Source organism: Micrasema longulum, unplaced genomic scaffold, assembly GCF_059751315.1.
Source record: "Micrasema longulum isolate JH-2025_06_02 unplaced genomic scaffold, ASM5975131v1 h1tg000654l, whole genome shotgun sequence".
In the NCBI taxonomy this organism is placed as follows: domain Eukaryota; kingdom Metazoa; phylum Arthropoda; class Insecta; order Trichoptera; family Brachycentridae; genus Micrasema; species Micrasema longulum.
Window position 1 is genome coordinate 7,382 of NW_028277850.1, and position 24,575 is coordinate 31,956.

General features: G+C 31.2%; 1 protein-coding gene across 2 annotated transcripts in view; it reads left to right on the forward strand.

Moving 5' to 3' along the window:
* The first annotated feature begins 718 nt into the window (after window positions 1-718).
* The window catches only part of ACC (acetyl-CoA carboxylase), a 143,200-nt gene continuing 119,343 nt past the window's right edge, over window positions 719-24,575 (forward strand). The window contains exons 1-3 of one of the 2 annotated variants that reach the window (XM_088229246.1): window positions 719-911; window positions 17,744-17,877; window positions 20,372-20,532. In XM_088229246.1, coding sequence (XP_088085372.1) covers window positions 17,794-17,877; window positions 20,372-20,532 — 245 coding nt within the window. In that variant the 5' untranslated portion in view covers window positions 719-911; window positions 17,744-17,793. Of the gene's footprint in view, window positions 912-1,257; window positions 1,288-17,743; window positions 17,878-20,371; window positions 20,533-24,575 lie in introns of those variants that run through there. The other variant, XM_088229247.1, reaches the window with a different exon arrangement.

Below are 24,575 nucleotides of genomic sequence, written 5' to 3' on the forward strand. Positions count from 1 at the left end.
TAAGTTAGTTCATAACATCTTAAGAACTAATATAAACTTTTGATAATATTACAATTTTTTTATCAAAATTTCTCAATAACATATTATTTCAAATTAATTTGAAATATTTCATTTTTTTATATTTCCTTTATTTCTTCAGGTAACTCATTGTACAGCTTCAATCCCTTGTACAATGAGTTTTGAGATTCTGTTTTTTTTCCTCATTGGTAATCTTATCTTTTTTTTACCCCTTGTTTCATATGTATGACATTGTTGGTCAAATTTTAACATTGTTTTTATTTTATTTATCCCCTTAATTATTTTATGTATAAATACGTCACGATTCGGTTAAATTTTAAACTTTGTGACCGTTTAAATTCAAATATAATATCGTCACGAATCTTAACGTCACAATTGTCAAGGCCTAACATGCCGCGTTTTTGTAAAGACATATTTTTCAACAATTTCGTATTAAAAATTATGTATGAAAACATTTCTCACAATATTCATATTGATTTTGAAAATGCAATTGATTTTTCTAAATCCATATCTGTGTTCGCGGTATGTGATATTTCCATGTTCAGGTTGAACTTGCCAAAAATGAGTCTGGCTCTTGTGTTTTGCGATACATTCAAAGTATCGTTAATAAGAAATAAAAAATATATTTATCGTCCGCGATCCCTTGATCTAAAGCCCCCCTTTTCGTGTTGTGATTCTGCGCATATCTATAGACTCCTCAGTCGCGTCTTTAACTTGTCATTAAAATCACCTCTCGGTACAGATAATATTACGTACATTATAAAGATCTAATTTACCAATAAATTCATTCGGCCAATTTCAACACCACCAACAGTGTCACAAAAGCGCCGGTTAAGCGTCAAGTTTGGTTCCGTGTTCTGCGAAAGGAGGATATCCACTGCCCGATTTGTAAAGTACGACAAATTTTTACTTAACACGTTTTTACTTGAACTCGCAAATCTTCAAAATATTGTGAAAAGCATTTTATTTTTCATTTGCGGAAGTGTGTCTGTCTGTTTGTGTTTTTTTCACGTCGCAGGGGCGACCGATCGACGTGTTTTTTTGCAAAGCCGGAGAGCTGATATCCACTGCCCGATTTGTAAAGTACGAAAAAAAAATTCTGTACACGTTTTTACTTTAATGCGCAAATCTTGAAAATATTGTGAAAAGCATTTTTTTTATTTGCGAAAGTGTGTCTGTCTGTGTGTGTTTTTTCACGTCGCAAGGGCGACCGATTTACTTGTTTTTTTGCAAAGCCGGAGAGCTGATATCCACTGCCCGATTTGTAAAGTACGACAAATTTTTGCTTAGCACGTTTTTACTTCAACTCGTAAATTTTGAAAATATTGTGAAAAGATTTTTTTTTATTTGCGAAAGTGTGTCTGTCTGTTTGTGTTTTTTCACGTCGCAAGGGGCGACCGATCGATGTGTTTTTTTGCAAAGGGATAGCTGACAAGTGTCACATGCTACTTTTCATCCCGCAAAACATCATACTCCCTCGGAAAAATTCATATTGTTAAACGACAAAACTAGTCAATTAACTAATTAGGCACAATTTTAGAGCCTAACATTTTTTTAATTTATCAAAATCATTGTCATAACACTCGCTCTACTTATAATGACGGTTGAGTGATCCCTAAAATTACTAATAAATATGGAAGTAGAACATTGAATTGTATTGTACCTTAATTTTTTTATTTAATTCCTTCTGACCTTAGATTTAATTATAACATGTTATGTAATAAGAAAAAAAATAGTAATTGGCTTCTTAATCAAGAGTTTTTTATATTAATGTTCTATAAATATTGTGTTCAAATTTTATTTATATGTATATTATTTTTTTGACTGAGCGGATACAATCTTAACTACTGCCCCTTATTTTGACTGTAATTGTTTATGTAAATATATTTATTTTTAAGTAGGTTAATATTTTATTTAGTAAGGTAAACTTCACCAACAAGCCACAGAAAGTGGCCTGGTGAGGTTTTTGCATTTATTAGGTATATATATTTTTTTTATATATCTTAATTTTTATTCATGTGTACTTTTACAATAAAAAAATAAATTTTAAAAAAATACCACGCGTGCAAAACCGCTCGTAAAAGCTAGTAATCTATGTGTGAGCAAAACTTGTATACTCGTACAGTTTTGCTTTATTTATTTATTTGACAAAGTGTTGTCTGCGTTACCTTACGGGCTGTTAAACCCATCACGTAATACTGTAGACTGTAAACATAAGTTAGAAATTGATTAATAGAAAGCAGATAGCTGCTCAACTGCCCATATGTATAGAAAAATAGATCCATATTATCCGCAGATGCTGTATTCAGTAATCTAATCGCCCTATTACTGGATAAATTCTGACTTGCGTTTGTACGGCTTCTGGGTGTATAAAACAGTGAATGAGATCTCGCTCTAGTATGATTATTGGGAACATACAAACTGATCTCTTTCAGTATATTTTAATTATATTTACTTCCAGAAGTCAGCTTATAGAAATGTTTCCAGAGAAAAATTTGGCGACGAGATTCGAGGGTGTTGTCATCCAGCATCCAGCTAGAAGCAATGATGTTTAAATTGAGACTTCATTACGAAATTAAAAAATATATATATTAATTTGTAGAAACACGCTTTTTTTTACCTTGTAAAATAATGAAATTCAATACATATTTTTGGGTCTATGTCAAAATCACGAATCTCCAAAATAATAGTTACAAGTTTATTAGGATTTTTAAAAATTTATCAACATCTTTCCCCTTTCCGCACCCAGTGGTGTATAGGGCACTGTATTCGTTAACTAACTAAATGCACTGTGTTTCGACGATCTGTTACATGAAGGAGGCGATCAATCTTACGCTTCAGGTGCCAATTAAATATTTCAGTTTAAACAACCTGTGATCAATCAATATTTCACGTTCAACTTGCTGGGAATTCAACCCGGGAACTCATGAGTGGTAGGCGAATACGCTAACCACTACACAACGAGGCGGACTTATCGCCACTCCCCCACTAATCTGATTTTATTTCACACACAGAACTGCATTCTAATAGTTGTGCCTTAGATAATAAAACACGGTAGTCCACTTTTTACCATTTTGAAGTTAAAAATGCAGAAATTATCGCAAAAGCCATTTTACACTTGAATAAAATACTAAAGTCCACTTACGTCATATAAATGTTTTATTTTTGAATTGAAATAAAAATACAATTTGTTTTAATGCAAAAAACCTATGTTTAATAAATAAAAAAAAAATCTAAATTTGTGGCAACACAGAGGGAAAACATTTTTGAGAAGGGAATATAGGAGTCTACGCATTTACAAGGCTTATGACCTGGCATCGGCTGGTTTAAGTCGCCACTTTACGCACTGTGTAACATTCACCATTCTACACATGCTAAACATCCACATTTCCGAAACTCTTCCATCTGTTGACTTTTGTGAAGTAAAAGAGCTGAAACCTTAACCACGTGGGTGAGATTCATCCGGCTGAACCAATTTTCCTACTAGGGAATTCCTGAAAACAATTTTACAATTTTACGCTTTGCCAGTATATTGTCGAAATGCGATCCCTCGAGCAAATGTGTTGTAAAACGATGTATGATAGGTGCACAAATGTCGAGATCCGTGAACTATGTAAGGCTAATACTTGCATTATCGACAGCATCAGGAAAGGGGCGCTGCGTTCATTTAGACATGTAGAGCGAATGGACAGCAAAAGAAAGGCTTAAAGGATCTACGATGTGAATGTTGATGGATGCAGAAAACGAGGAAGACTGAGAAAGACATATCACGATCGGGTCCATCAAAAACTTTAAGACATGTCAAAAGTAGGAATATTCGGCGTGCGTGCATAAGAAGATGTATGAATGTTGAGGAAGCGAGGTCTGTGTGCAAAGACAGAGTGATATGGAATTCCATTCTCTCTGCCTATCTCTACGGGGAAACGGCGTGATGGTTTGTTGTTGTTGTTGGGAACGTCTGAAAACAATTTTACACTTTACCAGTGACTTGATTAATCCAGTTTTTTTTCCCGGTTTTGTATTTACAAGCCTTATACTTGGCATAAAATCACGCCTATAGTCCTTAAAATATAGCTTGATTAGAATGACAGTTGTCAGCAAAAGTGACGACATAACTTTGTAGTGACGTCTAAGGAGTGATTTATATTGGCACACGAAAAATCATTCGTATCTGGCATGTTTATTTATTTTTTTAATACAATGCTTGACATATACATCAACATAATTTTATAAAATCAACCTTAAAACTAAAAAAACTAAAATAAACCTAATTATTAACGACGTTCTTACAAGGTTACGTCATTTTGCAAAAAAATTAGAAATGAACAAATTGATCAACGTAAATCGATAGATTAAAAAATAATTCATTTGTTGTTGTTCATGAAAAAAAGTATTTTATGTCTTATTTTTTGTAAATAATTATCTTAAACACACCATAATTGGCTTGTTTTTGCGTTTTTTTAATCAATTTGATATATTACGTATCTGATATATTTAGTGTAGGGTATTGTTCTTATAGAAAAAACCTTTTGAACTTTTTCAAAGATGGTGAATGGTAATTATATTTATTTATTCATGCATTTCATAATATATACAGTTTTTGATCACTTTGCCCAGCTGTATGAAACAGTACTTAAGATTTTCTTGTTGTATTACTGTAGAATGTTTTATTATTTAAACTTTCTACTGAATATGCTGTATAATTTTTAGGTTTATTTTTTTATAAATCTTGGGTATAAGGAAATTTATGTTTTTCAAAAAAATATATTATGCCAAATATGTTAGTATTATAAATGTTTGTAAAAGGCAGATTTGCTGTTTATGTTAATGAAATAAAATTTCGGAAACAGAGTTTCATGTTTACTTGATCAGTGATCATTAATTTCCCATCACTAGTGACATTAGTTTGGCAGCTGTCAGTTTAATCAAGCTATATTTTAAGGACTATAAGTATGGTGGTATGATTCGGATTAGGATGCCATCCTTATTCTACCACTATAATAAGGATGGTATACCCATCCGAATTATACCACTATATTTTGTCGTAAATTTATGCCAAGTTTATTATTTATAAGGCCATAATGCTTGTTAATAGAAAGCCGCGAAACAAATTTGACTACCCTGGCAATACTAACATAATAATGGTTAAATAATCGAATTTATCTATTTATTTATTTTATTAACATAAACGGCAAATCTGCCTTTAAAAACACTTATAATACTAACACATTTGACTTAATATTTATTTTTTTTAAACATAAATTTCCTTATACCCAAGATTTATAAAAAAAAATTAAACTTCAAAATTATACAAGATTTATATTTAAAAAAATAACCTAAGAATTATACATCATATTCAGTAGAAAGTTTTAATAATAAAACATTCTACAGTAATACAACAAGAAAATCTTTAGTACTGTTTCATACAGCTGGGTTAAGTGAACAAAAAACTGTATATATTATGAAATGCATGAATAAATTAAATAAATAAAATGAATTCTTTATTAAAATAATATTACTGGTGAATTCGCTTCTTACGCGCGAAATGTGACCCTACCGTATTCCCTTTTAATCCCAGCAATATTTTGACACTTGCAAACGACACAACACGGCATAGTTGAATTTAAATCGGCAGTTGCGTACTAAGCGACGTCTACAAAGTACCTAATGGCTAAACGTAAAATTAGTAATTTGTGAGTAGTTTAGTCGGATTCAGTTTGATGCGCGTATGCGATTTCTAGACTATTCTAATTCTATGACTCTTGAGTTTGAAGAAAGTTAAACGATCTTTGTAATTTTTGAGATTTATCGGAATTAATTCGTAGGTTATCATAACTTGACACGCGCTAAGATAATTTGTCGGATAGTCGCCAATAAACAATGGCTAAATATTCCCAAGAAATGTTTAACCTTGTAATTATGCGTTTCGCAACTGCATGGTGTATAGAACATTATATTTACGTCATTTTATTGTTGCATTTACTCACCTGACCTGACCCACGTTTTATGAGTCGCCCAGTTTTAGGGCTGCAGAGCAGCGTTTATTTTAATAATTAAAAAATACATATAAGAATTTGTTAACTTTTCGGTGGGACATATTTTTTTTAATTTTTATGACAGGTTTATATTACATTTATTTTATTTATAGATAACAATTTTATTTATAAACAGGCACTATAAAGTATCTAGAAGATATTTCTTCAGTTCTTTTTTTTTCATTTGAAGATCTTTCATGTTAATGATGGTTTGTGGGAGATCATTGAACAACCTTGGAACAACGCAATTTAATGTTCGCTCTCCGAAGTAATTAGTAATTCGGGGAACAAACAAGGAGCCCTTAGTTTTTAATCTAGTGTTGTGAGTGTGGGAAACTCTTTTTTTATATTCCGGATCAACAAAGTGATCCACAATCAATTTGTAGTCACAGAGTTGTTTTACCGGCAGGACATTACAGAATTTAAAATATACACCTTCGCCCATATATTTCGCCTCACGGATTATGCTATCCGGTACAATCCCCTCAACAGTCTCACCTGAATATCATAAATTTTACCCAGATGAGACTGGAAGGTGAGACCCCAGGCCTAGACACGCACTCCGTAAGATATAATGTATTCAATGAGCGAGGTATATATGTATCTTAACGTTTTGAAAGGTAGTATGCTTTTGATTTCATAAATCACCTTAAGCCAGTACCTTAATCTGTCGCAGATTCTATCAATGTGAACACCCCAGCTAAATTTAGAATCAATAATTAATCCTAAATATTTATGATTATTTACAACACCTATAATAGGACAATTACATTTATCTGATTATATATTTGAATTTAAATGAAGGCAAAAATTTATATGAGCTCGTATTTCTATTTCCATTTACATTTAGTAATATATGGTGAGGATACATGAACAATTTTAGTTTTTTTAGAATTAATTACTAAGCCATAGTTATGCGCCCATTTAACTCTTGTGTGGCTGTGATGTCACACGAGTCGACATAGGATACAAGACTTAATGTATGTCTCTTATTTTTTTTAAAATCATTAATTAGTATTTTTTGTAATGTTCAAATGGACATTTTCACACCCGATTTGGAAAGTAAAATTTGTATAACTATGCTATATGTAAATACAAAAAATATTTATCCTTGCTACGCGAAGAATGAATGTCCGCTAATTCAGCAACATATGTATACAGATACCTTATACAAGACAGAGCACGAAGATAAAAGTTATGACGTGTTATGACACGGAAGACAGAGACGCTGTTCCGCGGTTTGTGTAGTCTTAAACAGATTTAGTCTTCAGTCGGTTGATGACAATGATGGGAAACACACGCGCGTAACATGAGCGGCGTATTTGTGATTTTTAATTTATTTTGCTATAACAGGGCTAAATTATATGTCTATACCTATTAATTATGGAAAAATAATTATTAAGCAGTGTTCTCCATGTTTTTCTTCTTTTTTTTTAATGTCTGAGCTTTAGAATATTCCGTCTTTTACTAGTGGTAACACGATGTTACATCACCGCGCGCAAAGGGATTATTTACCACAGTCTTTTAAGAGTTAATGAGATTTGAAAAATCTTCTTGAAGCGTTTTTTGGGCAGTTTTTACATTTGAATGGCTTATTACAAGGGCAATTTCAATATCGTTTTTAATTACCCTTGTGGTCTATCGGCTTCTGGGCCGCGATTATGATGGGAAGCTAAGGACGTCACACCTTCGCCATGACGGTATAGTTGAAGATAAATTCTCTAGAGCGGTCGCGAAGATACACTACCGACCCCCCACCTTCAAGTTTTAGGTAGGTACATCGATATGTAACAAGGGGAAGCCTACGTTACAGTACACATATCGACGCACCTAAATAAATGTTTTTCTCGACAGTATTTGATAGACCCTTATTACCATGTATACTTCGCTGAGAGAAACTTAGATACATGAAGATTCCCGAGTTACGCGTATTGTAGTTGTAAATATCATGACCAAATGTGTATTTGAAATTTGTGTGAGCAGAAAAGTTTATGATATTCAGAATAGTATTGAAAATAAGTATTTTTGTCGGTCGGTAGATATCCTTGACGTGGAAATCCCATTTCAGTTCAAGAATGTTTCTCAGAGCTATGTTTCAAAGAACTTATATCTCCGAGATCTGATTTTTGCTGGCAAAACTTAATTTTACTCTGTGGATAAAATTGAAGATAAATGTTAACTTCCCATTGTAATCGGGGCCCTGGGGTGGTATTCCAAACGCTCTCGTATTCACATACAAAATAAGCGAGATAAAAGTGTTTTCAACGGCCGCGAGAGCGGTTCAGAATAGCACCGCTGGAGATCAGTTTTGCGTATAGCCGTCACCCGTTTGGCTGTGAAAAAATTACTAACCTCAATATTATAATTATGATAGCAACATAGTTTTTTTTTTCAAATATTTTTGTGTTTTGATTACAATGTGGGGTTTATTTTTGTAAGTATTATATCGTATTGGAAAAACAACAACTATCATATTGCAATTTCCTGGCGGCACAAATTTTGTACCTTTTTTTAAATAAAAAGAAATAAAAAATATATATAACTGTTTTCAAGCAATAAATAACATAATGAGGAAGTTCAATGGTTTTTAAAATTATTTTATTTGCTAAAGCTAGGGTTTCCTAGGACAGCGGTGCCCGTATCTTAACGGCCGTAGTGAACGGTGATGCGGTGGACAGCCGTCGTAACGTCGACTAGAGAGGGGTTTCCTAGAGAAACGGTGTTAAATGGTGTTGATAACACCGTTTTCCTAGGAAACCACTCTCTAGGCACCGTTACGACGGCTGTCCACCGCATCACCGTTCACTACGGCCGTTAAGATGCGGGCACCGCTGTCCTAGGAAACCCTAGCTTAACAGATTATTCAACTAAGCCAAAATCAAACAAAATAAAAAATACTATCGTATTATCGTATTGTAGCGCTTTGATTAATATTTAAAAAATAAAGTTTTGTATTTCTGAAATTAATCCGCGTGTGACGTCTCAAGTTCTCTTCCGCCTCTTCTCGGTCAGTTCTGCCGATTGGTCCGTTGTCTTACAGTAAACTGGAAATCTTTCACAACATTATTATTATTGGTTGATTCATATGAACTAGTGACGTCAATCTAAGTACTTCGTTTTTTTTTTTAATTTTCGTACATTTTCAAGAAGATTTGCCGTACAATTTGATGCTGTAATTTTTACTGCGCTTAAGAAAACATTATTCGCATTCAATTTCCCGTAGGGCTGAAGTCCCTCATTCAAAAAATATATTTATTTTATTTTTATTTATTTATTGCAAAACAATAATATACAAACTTAATAACAGGGAATCTATATAAAACCAATTAATGTAAAATGAAAACGGAATGTTCTCTGTTTATGATAGTCTACATCTAACATGGCACAGCCTGTTCTAAGATGGAGATTTTCTATCTTTATAGCATAAGTAGTCCTATACTAATAAAACAATAACATAAAAAAGAAAAACTAAAACAACTTTATTATAAATGCCTAGATAATCAAATGTAAGAAATTAAAAATCCTTATTATACAAATATAAAGTATATATATGTGCCAAGTATACATAAACATAAGTAATATAGTTAAATATATTATAAAACAAATATAAAGCAATGAAATACATAAAAATATAAATAATATGTGTACCAATTATATAAAGTACTACGTTTTTTGATTTACATATATTTTTCAAAAAAATCTCTTGCTACACTATTTATATGTGCAGTTATTTTTATTTTAAAATTAGTTTTACATTTTAAGTCTTTTATATTTGGCAATAAATCATTAAATATTTTTAGCGCAATTACATTGTATTGCTTTTTACCAAAGGCGGTTAATACAAATGGGACAATTGTAATAATTGTTTGTTTTTTAAGTTGGTCTTCTTTGTTTATTCTCAAATGTAATTTTAAAAAACTAAATTGTTAAGTGTCCTCAGCACGGAAAGCCCCAGTGAGGTCACATTATTTTTATTATTAATTATAGTTTGTAAGCGAAAAATATGAATAAATAAATAAATAAAATACAGTTAATTTGTGATGCTGAACGAGTATTTACATTTTGTTGGGTTCTTTTGACCTCACTATTAGACTATGTTTATCATAGAATCAAATAAAATTAATACCTAATAAAAATAAAATAAAATAAAAAAATTCAAAAACAATTAAATCATTGTTAAAAAGTAAAGAAAAACAAATAAATGAAAACATACAATTTCCTAATGGAATAGAGGGATCTAATATATCTAATAAATTTAACAAATATTTTATAAGAAGCGTGGAAGAGATAAATGAGAATATAGAACATATAAATTATAATTTTAACTTAGATGAAGAACAGGAAACCAAATTAACATTCAAAAAATTAACACAAAAAGATCTTTACGCAATAATTAAAACAATTAAATCAAAACCTAGTCCAGATGGAATTACAATTAAATTATTGGAAAAGACTACCCATCATAGGAAATTACTTATTGGATATTATAAATGAATCGTTATTGCATGGAGTCTTCCCGAAATCATGGAAAACATCATGTGTCATTCCAATAGCAAAAATAAAAAATTCAGTGAAGTGTGAAGAATACAGGCCCATAAACACCCTTCCAAAATATGAACAATTATTGGAATATATTGTAAAGAATGAGTTAGTTAATTTTTTGGAACAATGGGAAGTATTATGCAAAGAACAATGTGGATTTCGAACCAATCAATCTTGTGAAATGGCTATTAACTTGGTTTTAGAAGATTGGAAAGAGGAAACCGATAAGAACATGTTCGTAATTGCATTTTTTTTGGATTTTAAAAGAGCCTTCGAAACAATAGACCGAGAAATAATTATTAAAAAATTGAAAAAAATAGGAATAAAAGGAAAAACTATAAAATGGTTTGAAGAGTACCTTGGCGATAGATACCAAATAACGAAGGTGAATGATGAAATTTCCGAGCCCCTCAAAATTTCATTGGGAGTACCACAAGGATCGGTTCTCGGACCGGTTTTGTTTATTATATACATAAATGATATTGTCGAAACATTAAAATATTCAAAAATAAGACTCTTTGCAGACGATGCCTTAATATATATATCGGGAGAAAATTATAAAACAATTATGGACAGACTAAATCATGATCTTAATAGTGTATCACTGTGGCTAAAAATTAATAAATTAAAATTAAATGTTAACAAAACTAAATATATGAATATAGGAAACAAAAGAATAGAAATTACACCATCAATTGTAATAGAAAATGAAAAACTTAATGAAGTCACTGAAATTAAATATTTAGGTGTAATGTTGGATTCAAAACTTACATTTCACCAAAACGCTAAGATGGTAATAAATAAGATTGCAAAAAAAATATCAATTTTGGGAAGGATCAGAAGATTTATTGATAAGGACTCCTGCAAAACTATTTACAAAGCAATTATTGAACCACACGTTAACTACTGTAGTAGCATTTTATTTTTATCAAACAAAGAAAACATAGATAAACTAACTGTATTACAAAATAAAGCCTTTAGAATCATTTTGAAAAAAAAACAGATATACGAGGGTAAAGTCGATGGTAAATGAAATGAAATTATTAACATATAAACAAAGAATATTTTACAATACAATGATATTTGTTCATAAAATTATAAACTCTAGTAAAAAAACAGAATTTCGGAAAAAAATTGATCGGAACCAGCATGAGCACGATCACAATACTAGAGAAAAGAACAAAATTAGACTTCCATTTAGGAAAAAGGCAAAGTCACAAAATTCAATTTTATTTAAAGCAATTAAAAAGTATTACGAAATGGAAAAAAATATTTATGAAGAAAAAAACATATCAAAATTTAAAATAATGGTCAAGACATATGTGATAAACAATTTATGAATTAAATATATTTTTAATGTTATTATTAGAACACACATAACAATATGTATGATATGTGTGCCCTACTTTAAGATTTAAATAAAAAAAAATTAAAAAAAAACTTTACTATATCTACACCGCAAGACAAATAAATTTACGAGTTCTCAAAAAAAACTAAAATTGACATATAATGAATTATTCTTGATATTTAATTAGTTTTTTTTTATATTGTTTGACATATGTGATGACTACTCGTTATTTCAAGGTTAAAATAAAAAATCTTACTCATGAATTGTACTTAGAAATTGCCATTATATATCAGGTATCAGATTACCCGAACCTTAGAGACCCATAACGGTTCATTTATGGTCGAGTGTTTGTGATGGAATAATAAAAGACATGTTATTTTTTAATTCATATTTAAGAAGTAGGTTCTTATCGCTTTATTTTAAATTAAAGTATTTTACATTTAAACATATTTATAACATTTAAAAATATTTAGTACTTAGTGAATTCACCTTTATTTTTTATAACATGTAAAATTCTATTATTTAGAGAAGCGTAAAGCGAATCTAAAATTTCTGATGTTATTTCTTCTTCCCAAACTTGAATTAAGTTTTTTTTTAATTCCTCAATGTTTTTTGATTTTTTTTTCCCGACTTTTTTTTTCATAATCGCCCATAAATTTTCTATCGGGTTCAAATCAGGGCTATTCCCGGGCCACGTCAACGATTTTAAGCCAATTTTCTCCTTGAATTCATTGATCTATAAAAAAACAATAAATTATTTATCATGTGGTCACAAAATGCATTTAAAAATATATATATTTGTACTCACAGTGCGGGCTCTATGGCACGGCGCAGAATCGTCCTGAAAAATTGGGTCCGCGGTATACTGCGTAATGTCCTCGATTGTTGGAATAATATGTTTTTTTAACACTTTTTTGTACTGAATGGCATTCATCGTACCCTGTACAAAATTTAGAGGTCCTAAACCGTATGCTGTCATGCACCCCCAAATCATCACGTAGGGTGAATGTTTAACGGTTCGAGTGACGCACGACGGATGATATCTTTCCCCACGTTTTCGTCGAACTATCTTTCTGCCGTCTGGACCAAAAAGGTTGAATTTTGATTCATCAGAGAAAACAACATTTTGCCAATCCTCCAAGGTCCAATTCTGGTGCTCTTTCGCCCAATCCAGTCTAGCCTTCTTCATTTTGTCCGTGAGTAATGGTTTCTTTGCGGGACTCCGTGCTTGGAAACCATGCTCCAACAGCCGCCTGGACACTGTTTTTACTGAAAATGTTGATGTGCTGGTAGACTGCACCTCTGCGTGTATTTCAGGTGCCGTTAAAAATCGATCGCGCATAAAAATTTTTTTTATTAAGCGATCATCTCGGGCAGATGTCACGCGCCCCCGTCCGCTTCCTTTTTTCCGTTCTATGGATCCAGTTTCTTGGATTTTTTTAAATAAAAACCTCACTGCACCTTCTGAATACCCAACTCGACGAGATATTTCACAATTAGATATGTTTTCTTGCGACAATGTGATTATTTTGGATTTTATCGCAATCGACATTTGCTTTGCACTTTCCATGATTGTTGTGTTATGTTCACTCAAACGCGGGTAAAACAAGACTGTTGAGACATTTTAAAATGTAAATATTGTAGAAAGGTGACACATAGTGTCCTTAATTTATTAAACAAAAGAAAGAGGTATCGATAAAGGATTTCTTAGAAAAAGGGTTCAGTAAAGTCAAGGGGCGCGGTAGCAGGTAAACTCGTATTTTTTTTTTGTCTTGCGGTGTATGTTCAGGGAACAAATTGTTAAAATAGTGATGAGAAAGCTCGGTGGTTTTTTTGTATTTTTTTTATTTGTTAATAGACTCTTGAACTAAGCGAATTAAAAAATATATATATACCTATGTATCGTATTATCAGCGCTATGTTTTTATAGTATTTTTTTAAATTACTACGCTTGTAATGTCTCAAGTTCTCTTTTCCTTCTCAGTGAGTTCTGCTGATTGTTTAGTTGACTTACAGTAAACCTATAATCTATCGCAACTCTCAATATTCACCATCTCTTCAGTGTAGTGTAATTTCTTTAGTTAATATTTGTTTTTAATTTTTGTATAAAATAAAAAATTTTTTTTTTGTTAATTTTTGTTTTAAATTGTTGTATAAAATAATAAGATTCTGTTCAAACATGTCCATGTACTTGTATATTTTTTAAAAATTTGACGGTTTGGGTAGGTAGAAAGAAGTTGCCTTAAGACAATATGCCCGCCCTTATATGTATACAGGGTGACCGGAACTGAAACCGCCATAGCAAATTTTCACATAGAGGTCATTTGCTAATTATTCGACCTTACTTTCCTTAGCTAAAGTTTAATAGTTTGGGGGACATGTCAATTTTTGTACTTTTTTTTTTTTTATTACAAAAGAAATATTTACGTTCTCATGATTAACCCAAATATTTAGTTTTGAGGGCCATTTTCAACGAGTTGTAAATAACTCGCTATTAAAAAATAGAATAAAGTTGGGGTAGAGTGGGATTCGAACCACGGACTTTTGGTCCGTGAGTCCGAGACACTAGCCACGGGACCATAACCCGACAACCAAAAAAAAGGTGACAAACTATAGAACTAACTTAGAGTAGAATAAATTATTGAAATACAATTTCTTTATATCAGGTTGAATTTGATCGTAAAGTTTTTTTTTTAAGCGTAAAATCTTTTTTTTTATTACCTTAGTTTGAGGGAAGTTCCGACGTATTTTAATCACAAATGTTTATGACTACCAACAAATAATAAAAAAAATCTAAAATAATATAAAAAAAATAATTTTCTGAAGGCTTGAAAGTCATATTTTGGAGAAATCTCAATAAAGTATAAAAATTTATATATTTCCCAGACTATAAAACTTTAACTAGGGAAAGTAAAATCCAATAATTAGCAAATGACCTCCTCTATGTGCGAATTTGCTGTGGCGGTTTCAATTCCAGTCAGCCTGTATAAATTGTATATGTATACAGGGTGTTCTTTAAACCCTGTCACATCCGAAACCACGATGATCAGTATGAGCAAGAAGACATATTGGCACATTAAAATAAATTTTTAGAACGAATACAATAAAAATAATATATATATTAAAAAAAAAAACAAACGGTTGCTAACTTCTCCGTTAGAGATACGAGGAGGGGGGAGTGGGGAGTCTAACACACTGTTAACCCCCCTCGCTTCTCCCCTGCAGAAGTTAGCAACCATTTGTTCTTTTTAATATTTTATTTTTACAATTTTTTTTTCGTTCTAAATATTTTTTTTAATATGCCATTATGTATTCTTGCCCATACTGATCATCGTGGTTTCGGATGTGACAGGGTTTAAAGAACATCCTCTATAAAGTGTAAAAATAAATATCGTCGGTTAATTCGGAAGAACTAGTGACGTCGTTCAGAGTAGTTCTTTTTTAATTAAATCTTTTTTTTTCATACATTTTTAAGAAACATCGCCGTACAATTTAATGCTCAGTTTTTACCGCGCTTAAGCTAGGGTTTCCTAGGACAGCGGTGCCCGTATTTTAACGGCCGTAGTGAACATTGATACGGTTGACAGCCGTCGTAACGGTGACTAGAGAGTGGTTTCCTATAAAAATGGTGTTGATAACACCGTTAAAAAATAAAACCACTCTCTAGTCACCCCTACGACGGCTGTCCACCGCATCACCGTTCACTACGGCCGTTAAGATACGAGCACCGCTGTCTTAGGAAACCCTAGCTTTACTTTTTTACCCTAGCTAACATTTTTAATGTCCGATTTCCAGTAGATATTAACTTCATCATTATGTCAATTGAAGGAAACCATTGTGTTTGAAAAGGGAATGATAGTGACTGTGAAAGTTTGGAATTTTATTTCAGAAAAATAGTTATTTCTTGTACATGTTTTTTTTTCTTATTCAGATATGTTATGGGACAGTCGGCTACAAAAGTAATTTCTTGGTTCTACTTTTACTCGCGTAAGTTTTTCTTCAACCCTTTTTTTTCACTGCACTTTTGAAAGTTGTCGCTTTTTCCAAAAAATTAATTCAGCTAGATTGTGTAGAGCCGAATTTACGGCGATTTGCACTGTCTCAAAACAAACCGATTTTGAAATTTATTGCGAGAGAGAGGAAGCGCTTCGGTCAACAGACGGAAGATTTGAGGAAATGTGGATGTAGTCAGGCAGAATGGTGAATGTTACATTTGTTATTTTCTTGGGTTAACCTTTTCTTTTCTTTTATTACTTTCTTACTTTCATATTTCATTTATATTTCATTTTTTAGATCTTAATTTTAATATGTACTTTTAATTTTTTTACTATTTTTTTTTCTGTAGATATGAATTGAAATTCTCGATTTACTTTACTTTGTTTAATTTATTTTTTTATCTTGTTTTGATTACATTTATGAGCACACACTATTTATATATGTGTCTATTTTTTTTTCTTATATTTAAAATATATTTAAGTAAATTACTATTCTTGTATTATTTTACTCTATTTTTTTACTTAAAAATTTTTTTTAAAAAAATCTTTAAACTATTTTTATGTTTATTATTTTGTACGTATACAGTATTATGTCTGTACTCTTCTTATTTGATTATTAATTAAAACTAATGTCTGAGCACCCGATAACAAACTATTATCGAATAGTTTATCGGGACAAAATATATCTTAATACTTTGTTTTCTTTATAATGTATTAATATTGTAATAATATGTGTATTTTAGTGAATAAAGACTCTATAAAAAAATTAAAAAATACATAAAATCTGTAAAACATATTTAAAGTTCATACAGTAGAAACTTTAATTTTTTTTTTAATTATAAGTAATATACAAATTTACAAAGAAGAAAAAATAAACGAATTTGAGATAAATAAGTCGCTCAGTATCTCAATCACTAATAACTATCGACGTGCTAATAAGCGACGTGATAACAATTTCTCACCGTAGTTTGTTAATCGTATTCGCGATCACAATGGAACATCCGTGAACACCTAATATTAAATGTTAAAATATTTACGTTTCGCGACGTATAATCCTGCTGCGCAATCACATTTCAATTTCACCGGTGTAAATATGAAAAATATTCCAAAACTGCTATTTGTATTTATTTATTTTTTATCATGTTATTTGTTGCATTTAGCCGGCGGTTGGCGAGCCAAATGTCAAGAAAAGCAGTCGCCATAGTAATTGTAATTTAATTTTCACTTTTTTGTATTAGATACTCCTTACTTTTTCGCAAATGCAATATATTGTATTATTTTTTACAGTAAACGCCGATTTTTAGCCAGTAAACTGTATTTATTTACGAGGAAAACAAAAAACAAACCGACACGAGCGTTGACTTACGACTGCGATAACTTAAGCATGTTCATTATTGTTCATTGTGATCGCTCAAATGCTTAGCATGCTTTAAAGCACGTCGATAGTTATTTGTGATTGAGCTACATATACCACAATAATATAAAAATTCCTGAATTCCACACAAGTCATTGTTATAATTCGAAGAGTGCTATTCTTCATATAATTAGTCTGTGAGCTTGGAATGTCGAAGGGTACAGAATGGCGAGTTCTACGGACAGGGACTAGATATGAAATGCTTCTAACAATTTCTGGCTATCGATTAGGTTAGTAACAATTTTATAGAGAAAGCGCATATCCAACATAATATGCAAGAAATATTACAAATTAAAACTATTTTCCTATCTGCACTCAGTCGTGCAAAATTAAATGATCAAAAACGTATCAATTTTATTTATTTCAAAACAAAATATGTTTTTTTGTGCAGATTCGGCGCTGGAAGAGTCCAGTAGCGAGGGGCTCACGGCTCCTGGAGGCATGGAGCCAGAAGGGCAGACCAGGTGCTCGTCCAGCGAGAGCGATCCCTTCGAGAAGATTGACGCCGCCGAAGATGTGGAACCTGTAAGTATACAGTGTGTAAAGCAACCATTTTTTTATTTGATGAAGAATTGTGCAAAAAACCTTTAGGGATTATTATTGCATTGTAAGTGCCAATGTTCTCCTCTATAAGGCGTAGGTATCTTTTGATCCTGATGGCAGAGAAAAATCGGATGGATTATTTACCAATTGCTGTGTGGTATAAAAAGTTTGAATGAACATAATAACTGGTTGTCATTTTCAGCGTGCATTTGAGTTGAAACTCCCATCAGATTTTTAAATCTTATTTGTTAAATCTTAGGCAAAAAATCTGATTTATGGGCCAGTTTTTTAAAAAACATCCCGTAACCTCGTTTAAAATCATGTTTTTGCCATTTTCTTTTATATTTTCTACTTTGTTTTTTTCTACTTTCTTGGAATAATGTTTTTTCAATGTAGTATGTAGCGACAACCCTAGACGTGGGCAAAATTGTCAAAACACTAGCTAAGAAATCTAAGACAATTTTGCCCACTTAAATATCTATTGTGTTTGTTCAAATAGATATACAGAAATACGTTCTATAGCGCCTTTATTATTTATGCAATGAAATATATAAAACTTACTTGCCTCCTTTCAACACAAACTCCGCAGCAACAAAAGTTTCGACAATATTTGTAGATATGCACAAACAGACCTTTAAGTTTAACTTCAAATTTCAAGTGATCAACTGAAGCTGGCGGTAAACTAAATATTTAGTTTTGCCATGGAACTATCAAAATATACTTACCAAATGTAATTTTTATGATACCAGTAACTTTTCTTACTTTAAAACTTGATTTTGTTAAGGATTTCGGCAGTGGGCAAAATTGTCATGGCTGGGCAAAATTGTCATGTTTGACGGTAATGCAAAAAAGTTTTATCTTTTTAGCATAATTTGAACAAACGTCTCACCCTGTATTTAACTCAGTATTTTTTATATTGTTTGGTAACATGTTAAATATTTTAGGTATACTGTATTGCAGTGTCCTTTTGCCATGTTTATCGCAATATCTAGGAGCAGCTAGCTCTAGTACAGCCATACTAGTAAACCTAGTGTTGTAATCATGTACCGACTTGTGTTTATACTCGAAGTGCGACGCATGCTGACAAATAAATTTGTACCAAAGTAGAGCCCTAACAGATAATTTATTTACAGATTTATACATCAATGATATTGAAATATTCTGTCTCTGGCGGTATACATAAAACAAACGTCAAACCAAAACGAACACGCGCAACTAAATATGAAAATTTTCATTGAGACCATTACTGTGACCTTAAGAATTACCTAAAACAATTACGTTGAATTGATAAAAACGTATTCGTTTTTTTTCGTTTTTAAAGCAGTTTTATACACCATTCGACGTTTAATCATCAGTGTGGCCATTATATGAAGCAAAGAAAAAAATATAAATCTCTAAATTAATCACTCTCTAGGGGGTAGAGAAGATCCAGAATAGCATCCCTGGGGGGTCTGGTGATGTTCACATACTCCACTTTAAAACGGACGAGGAAAAAGAAGATAATAAAATATTTAACCCCATCACATTAAAAACCGCAATGATCAGTCTGAACAAAAATACATATCATATTTGCATGTTTAAAAAAAAATTAAGCGTTTAACAACACGAAAATTAATATCTACAAGATCAAATGGATGTTTTGACGAAAATATATATCTACAGGTCTGTTTGTGCATATCTACAAATATTGTCGAAACTTTTGTTGCTGCGGAGTTTGTGTTGAAAGGAGGCAAGTAAGTTTTATATATTTCATTGCATAAATAATAAAGGCGCTATAGAACGTATTTCTGTATATCTATTTGAACAAACACAATAGATATTGAAGTGGGCAAAATTGTCTTAGATTTCTTAGCTAGTGTTTTGACAATTTTGCCCACGTCTAGGGTTGTCGCTACATACTACATTGAAAAAACATTATCCAAGAAAGTAGAAAAAAACAAAGTAGAAAATTTAAAAGAAAATGGCAAAAACGTGATTTTAAACGAGGTAACGGGATGTTTTGTAAAAAACTGGCCCATAAATCAGATTTTTTGCCAAAGATTTAACAAATAAGATTTAAAAATCTGATGGGAGTTTCAACTCAAATGCACGCTGAAAATGACAACCAGTTATTATGTTCATTCAAACTTTTTATACCACACAGCAATTGGTAAATAATCCATCCGATTTTTCTCTGCCATCAGGATCAAAAGATACTTACACCTTATAGAGGAGAACATTGAAAAAAATGTCATAGCGACACGGAAACAACAGACTTTGATGCCTACTCAGTTGATGAATCAACAGATTTCTGAAAAATATATTTTTTTTAATCACCAGTGTGGCCATTACATGAAGTCAAGTGTCGTCACATCAAAAAAATTTAAATATTCATATTCATCACTCTCTAGGGGGTAGAGAAGATTCAGAATACCACCCCTGGTATTCAAACCTATCGACATAAAACGCACTGTATATTTGATTGTTTCTTCGTCAGGCCGGGCGCTACAAGCCCAACTTCACGCTGGGCGCGGAGGACAATGGCGAGGAGCAGGACTCGTTCCCCGTCACGGAGGCGGAGATCGCGCGGGCGCCCAGCTCGGGCAGCCTGACGCACGCGCAGACCCTCGCGCTGGCCGAGAAGCGGAGGAAACTGAGGTAGGTGCCATACAAATAACTTGGAGATTTGCAAGAACAAAAGAAAAGAAAGCAAGAAAAATGCCCACTCCAGTGGACAAACGGCAACGCATAAACAAGTCCAAAGTTTCTTTTAGATTTTTTTTTATTTCTCAAACTGCGTCCCATTCTACCGCACATTCGCGGAGACTGGACCGCTGTACACGTGCAAACCACGAGCCCACTGCGTGATATCGCATAATCGCATAATTAAATATATATATATATTTTTTTTTTTTTTTCGATTTTTTAAAAACTAACTTAACTTCTAAACACAGTTATATATTTTATTACTTTATATTGTATTTTTTTAAATTTATGTTGTTAATACACTCATATTTTTTATTTTTATACCAACTATAGGTACTTCTTAACACTGTTCCTATCTTTTATTTCTTTATATTGTATTTAAAACAAAAAAAATGTGTTTTTTATTTATCATCTTCTTTTTTTTTTCTTTTTTTTATATACCAACTTTACTTCTAAACATCGAAAAGACGAAAAAAATATTATGATGATTTTTAAGTAAATTTTATTTTCCCAGACTTTCGTATATATTTTATCTGTAAACCTTCACGGACGTAATTATACACTAAAAACTGATTTTAAGCACCATTTTTTCAAAATCGTGGCATGAGCGGTGGTCGTTCAAGGTCACAAACTTAAGGTTTTACCAATGACCCTATGTCCACCGATCCTGTTAAGTTTTAAAACATAATAACCCTTTTTATAAAGAAATGTGAAAAAAGTACATACCGAATGACCTTGAACGTCCCATACTTCTAATAAATCTCGACAACCTCCAGATGGATCTAAACCTGGTTTTTGCAGTCATGTAAAGTGTCCTAAAACAAAGCTACTCGTATTTGTAATATCTTTAAAAAATAAAAATAAGTACGTCAAATTCGTTTCTTACCGAAAATTACCGTAAAATACCGTAGATTACGGTATTTTACCGCGACTTTTGGTAAAATTACGTAATTTTACATCCATAGTGTTGAGTGAGCTTATAGAAACCGTATCTCAATTATCAATTCAATTCTGTTTTTGTAGATATTATTTTTCTATTGATTTCAATGATACTATTATTTTGTATATTTGATTATGTATGAATCTAAATTTGTATAATTTATAATTTACATTTTTAAATATTTATGTCTGATTATCTGTTTTAAATTGTATTCTTTGGAATTTTATTATTTATTACTTATACCTTTTTTTCTGGATTGTTATTATATTATTATTTTATTTACATAAACGACAAATCTGCCTTTTAAAAAAAATTATAATTCTAACATATTTGGCTTAATATTTTAATTTTTTTTTTAAAACATAAATTTCCTTATACCCAAGATTTATAAAAAAAATGAAACCTAAAAACTATACAAGATTTATATTAAGAAAATTAACCTTAAAATTTTACAGCATATTCAGTAGAAAGTTTAAACAATTCATGAATAAATGTAAAAAAATAAATAAATAATAAAATATTTTAAAGTAATATAACAAGAAAACGTCTATTACATACAGCTGGGCAAGATTATCTGTTTTAAATTGTATTCTTTGGAATTTTATTATTTATTACTTATACCTTTTTTATTGTAATTATATTATTATTTTTTTAACATAAACGACAAATCTGCCTTTTATAAAATTTTATAATACTAACATATTTGGTTTAAATTTTTTTTTTTTTTAAACAAATTTCCTTATACCCAAGATTTATAAAAAGAATGAAACCTAAAAATTATACAAGATTTATATTAAAAAAATTAACCTTAAAATTTTACAGCATATTCAGTAGAAAGTTTAAACAATTCATGAATAAATGTAAAAAAATAAATAAATAATAAAATATTTTAAAGTAATATAACAAGAAAACGTCTATTACATACAGCTGGGCAAAGTGAACAAAAAACTGTAAATAAATAAATATGATTACCATTTACCATCTTTGAAAAAGTTCAAAAGTTGTGTTCTATAGGAACAATACCCTACACTAAATATATCAGATACGTGGGAATAACTGTTGCCGAGTTCATGAAGTCTGTTTAATACGGCATTACAAGTATACACTGTCCGTGAATTGTTGCTACAAAACGGTGGCACCTGTCTAGTCATTCTTTCAGGCACCCTGCATATTGCATCACAGTCATTATATTTGAATCTATTTTATTTTACTATGTATTTTTACTGTTAATTATTATGGCTTGACACGGGCACAACTTTAAAAGCCTTAATTAGTTTACTTATGTTTAAACGAGTGTAATTTTGAATGAATAAATAAATAAATTTATGTGCATAATTAATTGTTACTTCAGTGAAGTGTATGCCCGTGTTTAGTGTGATTTTCTTTAAAAAAACGCACATCATGCCGTGTACCTGCACAGAAGTCGTGAACTTTAGATCCTGACGCTCGAATATATTATTTAATGGATTCCAGCGTCGTCAGTAGGAATTTGCCTACGCAATGTGCAATTATTATTTTTTTCATTTTCCCCGCAAACTCGAGTAGGCAATGTCAACCGTCCACCGTATCGGCAGTCGAAGGTGGCCGTATCATGTTATTGGCGGTAAACCGACACCGACCAATCACGACGGAGGACGCGAGTTCACCATTTTCCTAAAAGGGTGTTCGGAAAATGTACGTGTTTTTACTATACGTATGAAAAGTTAGAAGTGATTTATTTACAACTCGTTGAAAATGTCCTTTAAAATTAAATATTTGGGTTTTGAAAATTTGTATGGAGTCTTTATTCAATTAAATACACACATTATTACAATATTAATATATTATTAAAAAAAAAAACAATGTATTAAAACATATTATGTTATATTACATTATCTTATTAACATATTATGTTATTTTATCTTATATATACTTACTGTCAACTAATTTTTATTATTTGTTTTAACAATAATTTGTTAATACCATTTTTTTCATATGTATAAGTATATGTATAAATATATATTTATTTTGTTTAAATTCTTTACAAGTTATTAACATTTTTTTTTTCACTCAATTACTTTTCTTATATCCATTTTTTTTTCTTTTTTACTATGTAAAGTTTCACTTTTTATTTTGCATGGCAGTATGCTTTTTATTGTTTCTACATGTATAAAAAAAGAGTTGTTTATCTTTTAACAACAGAATGGTGAATGTTACACAGTGTGTAAAGTGGCCACTTAAACCAGCCATTGACAGGTCATAAGCCCTGTAGATGCCTAGACTTCTACATTACCTTCTCTTAAATGTTCTTCATCTCTGTTGTAATATGTTATCTTTTAAATTATTACTTACTATGTTTGTACTTACCTGTATATTTTTTGTAAATGCCCCTTGGGCGTATTGGAAAATTAAATTTTTTAAAAATAAATGTATATTTTGCCCCTATAAACTATTAAATAATATTTAAATTTGCTGCAACAGAGAGGGAAAGCATTTTTGAGAAGGGATATGGGAGTCTAGGCATTTACATAGCTTATAACCTGTCATTGGTTGGTTTAAGTGGCCACTTTACACACTGTAACATTCACCATTCTGCCTATGTTTGAACATCCACATTTCCTCAATTCTTCCGTCTGTTGACTAAAATGAGCTAAAACCTTTATCATGCGAGTCTGCAAGCATTTGGACATACTCAAAACATTGTGGTATTAAATAATAGTTTGTCACCGGGTGCTCAGACATTAGTTTTTATTAAGAATCAAAAATAAGAGTACAGACATATTACTGTATATATATAAAATAATAAACACATATTATTTTATTTTTAATGATTTGAAAAATTAAAAATATTGTTAAGAAGATAGAAAACTCAACAAAACCAGATAAAATCCAGCTTAATTTCCATTGATTTAAATGTCAACGCTGAGCACTGACCGATTCCTTTTAAAATGAATAATGCCAAAAACGGCCACTGCATACGCCACATGTCCTATGTGATGCATAATAATACCCTTGAGGTATTATATTACGAAAATGGCACTATATAAGTTATCCATAATTATTATTATTATCAACG